The sequence below is a fragment of the Haliaeetus albicilla genome, chromosome 8, assembly GCF_947461875.1.
Source record: "Haliaeetus albicilla chromosome 8, bHalAlb1.1, whole genome shotgun sequence".
Classification (NCBI taxonomy): Eukaryota; Metazoa; Chordata; class Aves; order Accipitriformes; family Accipitridae; genus Haliaeetus; species Haliaeetus albicilla.
The window spans coordinates 33,722,739-33,735,858 of record NC_091490.1 but is presented as its reverse complement, the minus strand read 5'-3'; the positions used below and the strand labels follow the sequence as shown (position 1 = coordinate 33,735,858).

Genomic DNA, 13,120 nt, shown 5'->3' with positions numbered 1-13,120 from the left:
CACCTATGAAGCCATGGTGTGCGGGAGCTCCCTGGGAGCCTGGTACAACGGTGTGAGACCACTTGTCTAGGCGGAACTCCGATAGCAAACATGAATGAAGTACCGCATCCCAAATCATCTTAGGCACACGCATGAAATACAAAATAAGGGCTTTGTTCCAGTTCGCTGCTGTGGACCAGAGTGTTGCTTCTAGAAAAGATTGCTGAGATTCCCCCAGGGCAACAGAAAATGGTTATTCAGGGAAAAACTGTTCCTTTACTGCAAAGTGAACTGTAAGTAAAAAGAAGAGGAAAAAGCAAATACATCAAATGGGTTTTTTTGTCTTAGTTATAGAAACAAAGTACTTGCAATTTCTGCTGGAACAGAAAATTGTGAATACAAAGCCATATCCAGCAAACATTTTAATGTGCCTTTAATAATGGCTGTTGGGATAAAATTTTCCTGGTTTATTGGGGGTTTTTTTGAACGGAAGGTATAGGCAGGAAAAAAAAAATATATCAGTTAGCTTTACCTGCGGTGCAGTGTTCTACAGGGAGATGTTTGTTGGGGTAAAATGGATTTATTTCTGCTCTCTCCTCCTCATGTGATTTGTCATGCTGCAAGTGGAAAACAGCACACTGCATTCTTCAGCAAAATGCTCTGGATAGTTTTGTCTGTCAAAGGTTTTTTGCTTCAGGCTGTATCAAACCCATTTTTAATCTCATTCCTTACAGTAAGGGAAATGGTTTGTAAAGAGGGCACTGATGTCAACTCACTGTTGTCGATATTATCTAATTTCTTCTTAAGAAAATTCTTGCGCTAATTTTTGGTGCAGGGCTTTGTTCGCTTGAATTGAAGTCCACTTTGTTTCCTGTCCCTAATGCGTTGTCGTCTTTTCTCTTTTCCCAAAGCATCTATTTCCTTTATGTAGTAGAAACTGTCACACTCTCTTCTCTCCCTGAAATGGCTTGTGATAGGCCAAAGCCTGCGCTGATCATATCCCATCCCGGTATTACTCTTGTCAAGTGAAATAAATGTCTATAGTATTTCATTGGCTGGAAGGCTTCCTCACCGTTCTCTGTCGAATGCCCAAATGCCACCTTGCATTTCTATTGCTATAATAAAGACCCTTTTTTCCCCCACTCTACACTCTCTTCTGCCCTGGAAGAGACCCAAGATTAAAAATAGTCTTTTTTTTGTGGTCCCTGCATGAAGGCTGACCTGTCCTGTTGAGTTGAATTATTCCCAAAGTTGGAGTCTTCAACTGTCGTATGTCCCCAGTCTTCTTTCCAGAGCAAGACCCACATATGGATGTTCAAACTTCAGCTAATCTGCACTCTAAACTTTTGAACAAAGCTGCCTCAGTCACATGAAGATCTCCAAGTGCTGCTGTTTGGTATTGGAGGCCTGGCAGCAGTTAAAGTTCAGCGGTTCTCCATTTTCTTTTTTACTAGTAAGAAAAAAAAAAAAAAAAAAAGAATTAAAGGAGAACTAAGGTTGTATGGCAGTGCTTTGTGCCACCCCCGTCATGTGGGCGGAGGCAGGCAAAACCTGAAACATCTGAGAAGCCAGAAGCTTGTGCAGGAAAACACAGTCTAAACATTAATGCTGTAGTGCTGAGCGGTGGGCTAATGCCTTTCCTTTCTTATATCAATAGCAAATAGCTTAAGCAAATATGGATTAAAAAAAATTTCTCCCTAATACTTTGACATGAGAGCACTTTTCAAGGCAGCTAAGATGAGGGAAGAGTTTACAGACTCTTTTTTCTTTGGAAAAGCCTAGAGCTTGACTGAGTAGGACCCTTGAACACACTTATTTAACTTCGAAGTTGAATCCAACTTTGTAGTTGTCCCTTCCTTGAGTGGGAAGTCAGACTGGCTGGATTCCAGAGGTCCCTTCCAGTTTACGTTGACTTTCAGGGCCCTTGAGCAAAAATGGATTTCAAACAAAAGCTGCACTCTGCGTAGGATTAAGTTTCAGTTTGGGCTTCCTCATAATTAAATCCTGAGTTGTCTTTTGACCAGCCTTTGATGGTATCACTGCCTTTGTGGGTAGGCTCTGTTTCCTGGTGTGGAGGTATGTAGAAGATCTACTGGAGAGGTTCCGTTTCCTTAGTAATAGCTTTTTAGTTAGTCTGTAAGTAAGTATGCAGCTTGTTAGATGGCTTCGAGGTCAAGAGAGCGCTGAGGCTTTTGTATGTCTCCTCTCAAATTAAAGGAAATCTATTTTAAAGTGTTTTGTCTTCAAGGTTTGGGTTCTGATAGCAGCTGTCTGTCTTCTCTCAGGCTTTTGAGAAAGAGCAGCACTTGTTTACCTAGCCCTTGTTGAGGTTTCTGTAAGGACCGAGGCATCTAATGTGCCAAGTCATCTTTGGTGTACTGCAATACAGTACACTGTAGTACAGTGTACTGCTGTTGATTTGAGTTTATTTTTAAATCAAGCTGTTGTCCCTTTTTATCTCCTTCTTTCTCCTCACTAATGGAAGAAGAAAAGTTTTTAACAGTGAAAACTGAGGTTGCATGTGAGCTTACTAATTCTGTTTCCATTTTTAGTCTAGCCAAAGGCTTTACCTCTGACAATGCAAACTTTCTTTTTATAGCAAGAAATCACACCACGTCTGGCTGAAAAAGAGATTTTTGGTTAACCCATCTTGATGTTAAAGTTCTGTTCTTCTACTGCTTATTTATCTGTGTTCAACAAAAATTCATTAAGGTGGCTTGCCCTCTCCTTCATGGCATGCCTTTTTAAGGGAATGACAATGTGTACTCTTTCCTTTCACCCAGAGACACTTGAAACACAAGCTTTGGTTTGAACCCCTGGGCTCTGGACACTTGAAGGCATAAGGATATGATTATATTTTTCTGCTAAACAAGTTGCCTAGATACAATTCTAGGTAGCTTTGAAGGCTTCATTCTGTCCACTCTGTGCGCTGAGTAATCTTGCTTACGCTTGGTATAAAGAGGAGAAGCAAGTGAAAGGAAAGATCAATTTCTGTTGGTAGATGTTTAAATATAAATAATTGGATTTCAGCGAAGCCCTTCAGTATCTATTGATCAATGGGAGCTTCCTTCAGGATCTCTGAAATAATTTTTTTTAACCAGTGAAAGCAGAAATGGAATCAACCTCCACAAAAATCATGCATCTCATCTTTCTTTCTGACTAAAGGTATTCTATGGACTTTTTTTGTGCCCTTTTATTTTGTTACTCTTTTAGTTTCTTCAGGATAACCTAATTGAGGCAGGCAGGTGTATCTTGCACCAAATTTGCTCTGACTCAGTGTAAATCTTGTTGAACAAGTCATTTAAATACACCCCTCAGACTAGAAATGTCTGTTATTCTTACTACGGATGTACAGAGTTTCACTGGTGAAAACAGGCAGCCTTGATCCAAGCTTGAAGTTCATATGGAGGAAAATAGATGAAACTGAGGGAATCATCAGCTGAGGATATGAGTTACTGGATGCAACAAATCAGATCATCGTGGTCAAAGAAGCGCAAGAGAAACACATTAAAGGTTACACTCTAGCCTGGGTTTCTGTTTCAGTAAAACATCTGTAGCACGAGGCATGCAGGACTGCAGGCTGTAGCCAGAGCATTAATATGTGAAATTAATTTGTCCCCTGAGTTTGGTATTGAAGATCTCTTTTATTTAAAAAAAAAAAAAAAAAGTCCAAAATGTGCTTTGATAACAGAAGACTTCTAACAGACCACTTAATTAACATCTGGCTCCCTACCCTACAACTTTGGTTTTGAATATGGGCATCTTCTTGGCTGTAACAGTCATCTGACGTGTAGCAGCAAGCACCACTTATAGTGTCAAGTCTATAAGCACTTAAAAATCTGAGTAATGTAAATTACTTATTTTTTGAATGGATCAATAATCTAAATATTGAACAGTTGAGAAATAACACGTTTTTAAATGATTGAAATAAGAAAAATGGTCATTGATTCTCCAGCAACTCAGTTTTCCAGAGGAGAGCCACAGAACCTTTGTATGCAGCTCTTGGGGCTTTCTAGTCGTTACATCAATTGAATATAAAACTGTTGCATTGCAAGTAAATTTTTGTTTTGCTGTCCTTGGCTTGATATCCCTTCGAGCAAGTGGTTACTGGTTGCAAAAAGCCTGGGGGCAGTCTTGTGAGTTAGCTCATGCTGGTTAATGTTCGTGTGAAGGTGGGTGAAGCACGTGCCCTGGAAGATGAATGTTACTTGGAATTGCTGGGTACCTGCAGAGCTGGATTGCTCTGCTCTTTGGTTTCAGTGTGTTGCTACCCTGCACGTACAGGTACCCCGTGAAAGATAAACTGCTGCTGTGTGATGCTCTTTCCTAACCCTTGCCTACTCTTTTTGGAGCTGCTGCTTGTCAGTACACATTAAGAGCTTTGCAGTAGGTGATGTTGAACCTAAAGCTTGCTAGCAACAGCTGTTTTGTGAATTTTATTAACAAATCTAAGTGTAAGGAAAATCACTTTTGGCAAAAGCAGACTTTGCCTTTTTTGTTTGTTTTTTGTTTAAACAACCAAAAATCCAGGAGCAATTCCATCTTTCTGAACAACTCTGAAATTACCTAGGATGCTCTATTAGCAATTCCCAGCTCCCTTCTTTTAGAATTATTTAACCTGATTTCCTAAGGTCCTGTAACCACATCATCAGTTCATTTGCTGCGTCACCCCTGCAACAAGCCGATTCCAAGGATCGAGACTAAGAAGGTGCTGATCATTTCAACTTGTACATCACAGAACCATCCTTCTCTTTTGCCCTGTTCCTGACGGCTGGAGTCTTGTGAATTTATGAGCTGTTGAGCAATGAGGGATGCCATCCTTTGCTGACGTGGGTTATATTTACTGAAGAGGTGGTGAGATCTTTCAGAAGTTTGGAAAAGTCTGAATTCTTGATTAGCTGTCACTAGATGGCTCAAAGGTGAAAGTGGCAGCGTCTTAAGGGAAGTAAGCAGTTCTTGAGCATTCTGGAAAAATACTATTTAAAAACTCAGGCTTGTGGTCAGAGACCTCTCAGCAGCAGTGGTAGAGCTTAGCTGCCCTTTTTGCCTTCTGAGATCACTTAAAAAAAAATATATATATATAATAAAATATGGCCTGCCAGCAAACATTTGAATTCAGAAGGCAAAGCAGCAGAATTCCGTTGTGCTCAGCTTCTGCAGTGACATTGAACTAGATGAGAATTGCTTCGGAGTGTTTAATTTGTTATGGTATATATACATGTTCTTTCCCATTATCTCATATATATTTCAATTAAGCCTGAACACAGAAGAAAAAGTAAAGCAGTGAGCTGTTGCTGCTGGTTAAGGCATGAGGCTTTTAACTGTGGAAATGTCGTTTCCAAGTTGAGATTGTTCTAAGTGAGTTTTCTGGTCAGGGTGGAAACTGTAGAGCTGCAAAAAAAATTGCTAAATGAATATTTCGATGCTCATGTTTGAGGAGCAAAACAAGAAGCAAATACCTCTGTGCATCACTGGTTAGCAGTAGAGTATGCTCCGTGGACTCCCAGGGATGCCGAGGGCAGGAGCCAGTGGTGGGATGCTGAATGAGCTTATGGGCTCTTGCAGAGTTCGAGAAGTGTTTGATTCCCCTCAATGCCCACTCTATTTTCCTTACCTTCATCTGCCTCTTAGGACTAATTCATTTTCTGAGCTTCCCAGAGCACCCTGCCACCTTGCCTTGGACCTGCTGGCATGCCTGGGATGCTGCCCATCACAGACAATTTCAGCTCATCAAACTCTACCAGGCGAGGCTGCTGCCAGGGTACCTGGGAGTTGTATTTTTCTCATTTAGCTTCGTTTTTGGGCTCTCTGCCTCCTCAGCAGATGGCATTTTTATCATGTTTTTGGAAAGTCCATATGGCCTACAAGAGAGAGTATCTCTTTAATTGTAAAACATGACCACCTGTTCTGATTTTAATGAATGCAGTGAGCATTTGTCTTCATATATCTACTTAAAAATAGCTGCCTCAATTGAATTAAAAAAAATACCTCAATTGGGCACCAACACTTCGGCTGCTGAAATAATCAATTAATAATTAAGTGGCTAATTTTAGAACCCACTGGCCTTGCTCATTCCCTCGGACTCATTGTGATCAGAGCAGACAGTGATTGATTGCCCTGCCGAAGCCGAGAGGCACACGCGGTGTTGGGGCCAGATGCCGGCAGGCTTCGAGCTGTTTGTTGCGATATTCAGAAGGTGAATGCACTTCGTGTCTCTGCTCTTCAAACGGACTTGTCTTTCCTGCTATGGCTCTTTCCTCTCCACATTGCTCCAGCTGCTCGCAGCAGCCATCCACAGGTACCCCTTTCCCAGCCACCCTCTGAAGGATAAAATCTGGTGCTCAAAAGGTATCCTACTGATGGGCCAGCTGGAGAGGAGGGTGAAACTGTAGGCAAAAATAGACTTGAAAGGCTTATCCACTAACTGGCTCCTAACAGAAAGCCCTCCTAGAATCATTCTGCTCATTAAAATAACAGTTGCCAGTTAACTGTTTCGTAGTTCCTGCAGCAGGTCTGCTGGCCAGTTGAGAAAATGTGGAGGTTTTTGGCTCCAGCTTTCAGAGAGGTGGAAGGGACCAGGCTACCCAAATCTTGTTAAAGGAGTGTTAATGTTTAATTCAAAGTCCCTTTGAAAATTAACCCCTTTATTGAATAAGCCTGTTGCAATATCATCTTGTTCTAAAGCTAATTAAAATACCTACATGGTAGGAACACACTGAGATTTTGGTTGATAAGTGTTGGCTGCTCGGAGGATTAATATTTCAGAGGTGGAAGAAACAGGAGTGTTAGAAAGAGTGCTTGGGGGTACAGCACTTTCCAGCATTTCAGTGCTAGCAGTAGTGGGTACAATAGCTGCTGGGTTTCAACATGTTGGGGTAATTTGACAGTTTGGTGTAAGTAGTGGAGAAAACTTGGTGTGGCTGCTTGGAGTGTCTGCTTTTACACGGCAAGGAGGGAGAGAGCCAGAAACCTCTTACTGGAGAAGTCTCTGATCCCATCTTATGTAGAGAGCAAGATGCTGGAAGCAGTTAGAGGGGAAGGCAACTTGCCTACTTGCCTTGTTTTACTGAAGGTGTTTCTGACACAGCCCCCTGGTCCTGTCACAGCCACCAATTAGCCTGTTAATACAGGGGAGAAGCTACCCTTGCTAGTCTGATGGCAGTTGCTGTAGCCTGAGCGATGTAAATCCGGTTATCTCTCAAACCACATGGGATTTTGAGACAGCTGGGTGTTTGTACAGCTGAGAGCCCTGCTTTAAAATGCTGTGCAAATACAAAAATAACGGTAGCTATTGGCATTTAAATTCATTTCTGTGTAATCTTTGTGATAAACTTCCATTGGTGGGGTGTTATTTCAGTGGGAGGAGGGTCAGAGCAGTTTTCAGCTGACGTCTGGGTGTCACAAGTTGCTTGGTGAGAAAGGCGTCCAGCTCAGTTTCCTTGCGTGTGTGTGGCCTTCCGTCCCTGTGCTTCCAGAATAGCAGGGGATAATTAAATGAAGTTCAACATTAGTTGAAAGTCGGGAAGGGAGAAGCTTATTAACCTTGTTGAGCTGGAAAGAGTGCTGGGGGGGGTTGGGGCTTGGGTCTCATGGGGTTTTCTATTCTTATTTTTCTGTTTTCTTGGGAATTGACATTTAGTTGTGCAGAAGATAAAATGTGTCCCTAATTCTGTTGTGATCCCCTTTATGTGGTTGTGGCACTGCAGCACATCTGTGAATTAAACCTTAAGAAGAACTGGAATTTAGTGTGTTCTCTCACTAGCAGAAACCTAATTCTCTCTTGATTGGTAATAAAGTCAAAGGAAAAAAGCAAAAAAACCCCAAAGTATGGAGGTTATCCATTTAGAGTAAGCATGGGATTTAATCCCCATTTTCCATGATCCAAATTAAGTAGCAGACAGACTGAGTTTTTAGCCTCGAGTTCTCTAACAGTTTTCCAAGAGGTAACAGCTTGAAGAAGGAGAAGGGGTGCAGGGAATTAGAGATGGCAATTGGAGTGGCCAGGCAGGGAGCCAAGAAGGCAGGCAGGAGAGGCAAGAGTCCTTTTAGCTGCTGGCTTGCACACGGGCCAAATGTGTTTTGTGGGAGGACGTGTGTATGTGCATGCACATGTGGATGCACCTTTTTCCCTCGCTGTCTCTTTGAAAGGCTGCTTGGACCCTTCTGGATGAATTTTGGGGGCTGTTTTAAGAAGCCTGCTTAAACACTCCTTTGCTATGGCGCAGACTGGTTTTATCCTAGATGAGGCTTTAAGTGAGATGTGGAAGCTGCAGGCAGGACTTTTATTGTGAGCAGACTATTAGAGGTCTCGTGCATCCTTCCCAACTGATTGAATTTTGCCCCTTTTCTTTCTCGTCTCCAGATCACTGTGTTCACTACTATGATCTTCGCAACACTAAGCAGCCAATCATGGTGTTCAAAGGGCATCGCAAGGCAGTCTCCTACGCAAAATTTGTGAGTGGGGAAGAAATAGTCTCTGCGTAAGTATTGCCTTTTATGTAGGCTAAAAACTTTGTAGCCCTTGCTTTCTGGCACTCTTCAGGGCTGTCGTGCAAGTTCACCTGCGTGGGTGGGTGTGCTTGCTAGCTGCTGTGCTTTTGGGAAGCAGATAGTTGCTTTTTTCTAAGACAGAAATTCATTCCTGGTGTCACTTGGCTCTGCTCTGTCCTGTGGAGCTAAAATGCTTAAGAGGAATACAAAGACAACTAGAAGCTGCTCCCCGACCACAAGCCCCGACTTTGGGAAGCTGCAGGTGTGTGCTGAGGATGCTCCTGACCAGGAGCTGTAGAGAAGGCTGCTGGCAGAGCCCTGAGGATAGTAATGTGCAGTAAAACACAGCTGATGAGTGACAGAAGTGATCAAATGGTACTGCTATGTCTGAAGAGGAGGTTTAGCCGCAGCCTGAAAGCAACTCTAGTAGGACTGACTGATCTGTTCTCTGGTAATTTATTAATCTGCTCTGTGAAGGCCCTTTTTAGGATCATACTTGAGTTAAAAAGTAGACAAGGAGAAGTTGTGTTTTGTGGTCCTAATGGCGTGCAGCTTTTCAGCCAGGGTAGACCATAAGGTCTGCTGTGGAGGCCCTGAAGAATAATATTGTACAGCTTCTGTTCAGTTATGTGGCCAGATGTGTCTGCCCCAAAGCCAGATGTGGCTGCCTCAGTTCTAGGTGGGTTTTCAATCATGTGGGAATGAGTGTGTCTGTCAGATCACATAGGGAAAGGTTTGAATGACTGGCTACAAGCTTCTTCAATAAACCAGAGGTGAGCCCCTCTTACATGGTGGGGAAAATGCAAGCAACCTTGGGGGGCTGCAGGGGGAATCTCTGATCTCAACACACTTGTGCGTAACAGCCAAGGGCAGCAGGGATGGATCATAGGGGTAGATCTAGTCCCAGAAAGTTTGCCTGCTGCCTTGTACCAAGCCAGTGATTATCCAGCTTGGCTCTGTCCCATGGTTTCACACAGTTTGCTCTAGAAGCCTGGAGCCAAAGCAGAGCATTTTAAGGTGTATTCAGGCTGCTGCTGAGTTACTCTGAGCTGAGCTGTGTGATGGAAGATTCCCTGGTGGCTTCTGGTACTGTTTATATTTAATCAGCTCCTCTGTTCTTATTTCCATCAACATTATAAGTCTATAAGGGTGAAAATTCATACCTAGAACACAGTGAAAATTAAATGTAATGCTTTGAACAAGATCTGGGTAAGAAGGAAGTGTTTAATAAAAGCAGGAGGAGGCTGGGAATGTTTTACAGCTATGCCCAAGTGAGGCATCATCTATGGGATGTTTCAGGACAGAATGGCCCTGTCCTGCTTGAGCCAACCATCTGAGAAAGCTTATCCCACAGTCCTGGGAGGAATATCAATAGAGCTGTCAGACTTGGACAGGTGACAACAGGGTGAGGGGACTAACTGGAGGGTTCACCTATCTTTTTCTACGTGAACAGAAAGAAATGTTGGAGAGAACGGATTATTTTTCATGTCTTTTGCAAATTGAGGAGAGGAGACAGCAATAGTGATTCCCAAAAATCAAGCACTGATTCCTTTTAAGAAAAAATTATACGTATATTCGGGTTCTCTAGATTTCTAGCTGAAGCTGTTTTATAGATTGCATTGATTTACTTTGCCTTGTAGAGCTAGGTTTTGACCTCAAGAGTGTTCAGAAATGCCTGGTATTTAGCACAACACATTGATTGCAGTGCTGATTTACAGAGAGACATATTTAACAGAGCAGCCCATCCATGATATTTTTTTGGAAAGGGTATGAAACCAGAAGAGCAGCGTAACACCAGCAGGATCAATAGCCTTTTCCTCTCCTTGCGGTCCAGTGGCGGATAACTGTGTTCTTTTATGGCATGCTTATCCTAAGCAGTGCAAACATGGCTAGAGCTTGATGGAAACTTGTTACCAGTAAAAGCATTCCATTTGTAATAGACTTTAAGTGTTTTTATTTTAATGAAGATAGCTAGAATGTATGCTATTAAAATATAGAGGTTAAGTGCCTATATAGATGAGGTCTTCTTGATGGGTTAGCTAATAGCAGAAGCTGTCACAGGAATCTGACAGCTTGTAGACCAGGGATTAGTCTTTTGCTGCTTTACCCTGCCTTCAGAAAAGTTTAGTTTCCAGGCAACTCTCAAGCTTTTAAAAGCAACGTTTTAAAAATACAGCTGCCATAATAGCACAGAAAGCACCTCCCTGTACTTGTGGGCCAAAACAGCAGTAGTGTGTACCTTTTTGCCCTTTCTATAAGCTATGCTGCTACAGTGATGGTAATGACAAGAGAGTGAAAGGGGGAGTGAGCAGCAGTGTAGGGCAGAGATGGATGTGGAACAAGCATCAGGCAAAGAAGCTGAATACTCTGGCTTAGGCCCCCCTGGTCAAGACCTGGGATGAGGAATGCACTCCTGCTTAAGTCACAGTATTACAAAGTTCATACCTGCATTCTCATCTGACCTCATACTATTATTGCAAGTGACTAACAAATCTTGCTGCAGCTCCTTTGTCATTCCAGCTGTCATTGAGGACTGAGATAAGGTTTTTGCAGTATAGCATGAGGTGCATCTCTCCTCTTTTGTGCTGTATTTTTAGGTAAATGTGACATTGGTGCAGGGCTAATGTCTTATGTCGTTGGTAATATTTGATGGATATCGGGTGGGGCTGTTTTCCCTCCAACTCTAAATATTCAGAAAGCAGCAAGGTTGGGTGATATGACCTGTGTGAGGGGAGCGTTGCCTGCCTCCCCTCCCTCACACCCAGGAGGCTGACAGGTCCTGCTCCCAATCTCTCTCAGATTTAAGATCAGAATAGCACTACCCCTTTCCTCAAGGGTGGCTTCACAGGGCTCCGGTCCCATCACATCACTGTTTGTTCCCTTACTGTGGAGCATATCGCCATATGTCACTAAGTGCCAGAATATCAGAGCGTGGTGACTGCTAAAGAATAACGCCTGTGAAGTAAGAGAGGCTTGTGTCCCCTCAGGTTTGGGGGAAGAAATTAATCCTATATCTTCTGGAAACCTCGGATCTTCCTGTTTCAGTTGAGCTCTGCCAGGCAGAGGAGACTACTTCCACCTCCTTTCTTTTGTCAAAGGGAAAATGTTTGCTCACAGTAAATAGAAAAACATTTTGAAGACAGGTATGTTTGCATGTGGGGGAACAATGGAAAACATCAGTTTTGATTTAATCCCAACAGAGTTTGTATATTTTTAAAAGTAATATTTAGCTTTGCTGCCAAGGTGAAAAAAATGGAAGTTTGAGATCTGTATCCATGCAGTCTCAATTACGAGAAAACCACATCAATTTAATGCTAATAGCAACTCTGAGTCCCCATAGGTTTCTATATGCTGCTGCTTGGTTTTGGGCAGGAGGAGGAGAACATGCTTTCAGGGCAGCTGGAGAGGGAGGAGACTGCTTCCTACCCAAGTCCTGTAAAGGCATGAATGAGATTTGCACTGGCACAAAGAAGGGAACAGATTTTGTCCATGCTGTAGAGGTTTAAAAAAATAAAAATTATTCAGTGTGTCGAGGATCTGGAGGAGGCAGCGATGGCCCAAAGGCTGCATAGTGTGGTGGAGGACTCTGCAATTGATAGGAGAAAGGGAGAGTAATACCTCGGGGAAGTTTTTTCATGGATATATAATGCGTTTTGATAGGCTTCTAAAATGACGTGATACTTTTCCGAGCTCAAGCTGAGTTGCTTATGATCGAAAGTGGGATAAACCTCCTGGAGCGCACTAAGACTTCCTACATTTACATTGCAAGTAGGGTGTTAAGGAGCAAGGTTGCAAACGAGGAGTTCCTGTCATATGGCAGCAGGGTAACTTTAGGTATTGTTTTCAGGTCAACAGACAGTCAGCTGAAGCTGTGGAATGTAGGGAAGCCTCACTGCTTGCGCTCCTTCAAGGGTCACATCAACGAGAAGAATTTTGTAGGGCTTGCATCCAACGGAGACTACATTGCCTGTGGTGAGTAGAGCAGCCATCCTGACAAATGCTAATGGGACTCCTCGGAGCTGGTGACTCCAGTTGCAAAGCACACCAGCAGTTGTGCTACGTAGCTGCATGGGCTTTTTAATAGAGGATTATTCTGAACTTCCACCCTCCTTCCCTTCCCAGGGAATGGCGTAAGGAGCCCTGACCTAAGGGGGTCTGTAGCTGGTTTCCTCCTTGTTTCCAGTGAGTTTTTTGTATATGATGATTCAGACTTGCTGTCACCAAAAATCAGCTACTAATGTAGTTGTTGTTGATATGACTTACGTCTTTGGAGTTCATCAACTGACACATCCTCCCACATCTTTCTAAGGAAGGGCAGTAGCCTGGACCACATGAGGGTCCTGTACTCGTCACTTAGCACAGCATTCTGCATGGCAAGCAATAACGCCCTCATTGTGAACAGCTTTGGATGAAAAGACTGAATCATCCTGAAGCAGTTACCCCTTTGGCTGTTTTTGTCCTTTCACTGCTTCAGTTGGACTGTTAAATCTCTGTAAATCCACAGGTCTTGGTGGGAAAGCAGTGACAGGCTGATAGCTGTGGGATGAGCAGGACAGCTGTGCCAGCACTGAAGGGAGGACCTTAGGTTGTGTATTCTCTGATCTCTGTACAGCTTGCAAGGCAGAAATTGGGATGGATTTCTAAATAAAGC

The 13,120-nt window shown here is 43.0% G+C and overlaps 1 protein-coding gene across 4 annotated transcripts in view; it reads left to right on the top strand.

Annotated features, from left to right (window-relative positions):
- The window catches only part of COP1 (COP1 E3 ubiquitin ligase), a 128,953-nt gene that overhangs the window by 82,844 nt on the left and 32,989 nt on the right, over positions 1 to 13,120 (top strand). For all 4 annotated transcript variants that reach the window (XM_069789651.1, XM_069789649.1, XM_069789650.1 and 1 more), the window contains 2 exons: positions 8,342 to 8,459; positions 12,317 to 12,441. In XM_069789651.1, coding sequence (XP_069645752.1) covers positions 8,342 to 8,459; positions 12,317 to 12,441 — 243 coding nt within the window. The remainder of the gene's footprint in view (positions 1 to 8,341; positions 8,460 to 12,316; positions 12,442 to 13,120) is intronic.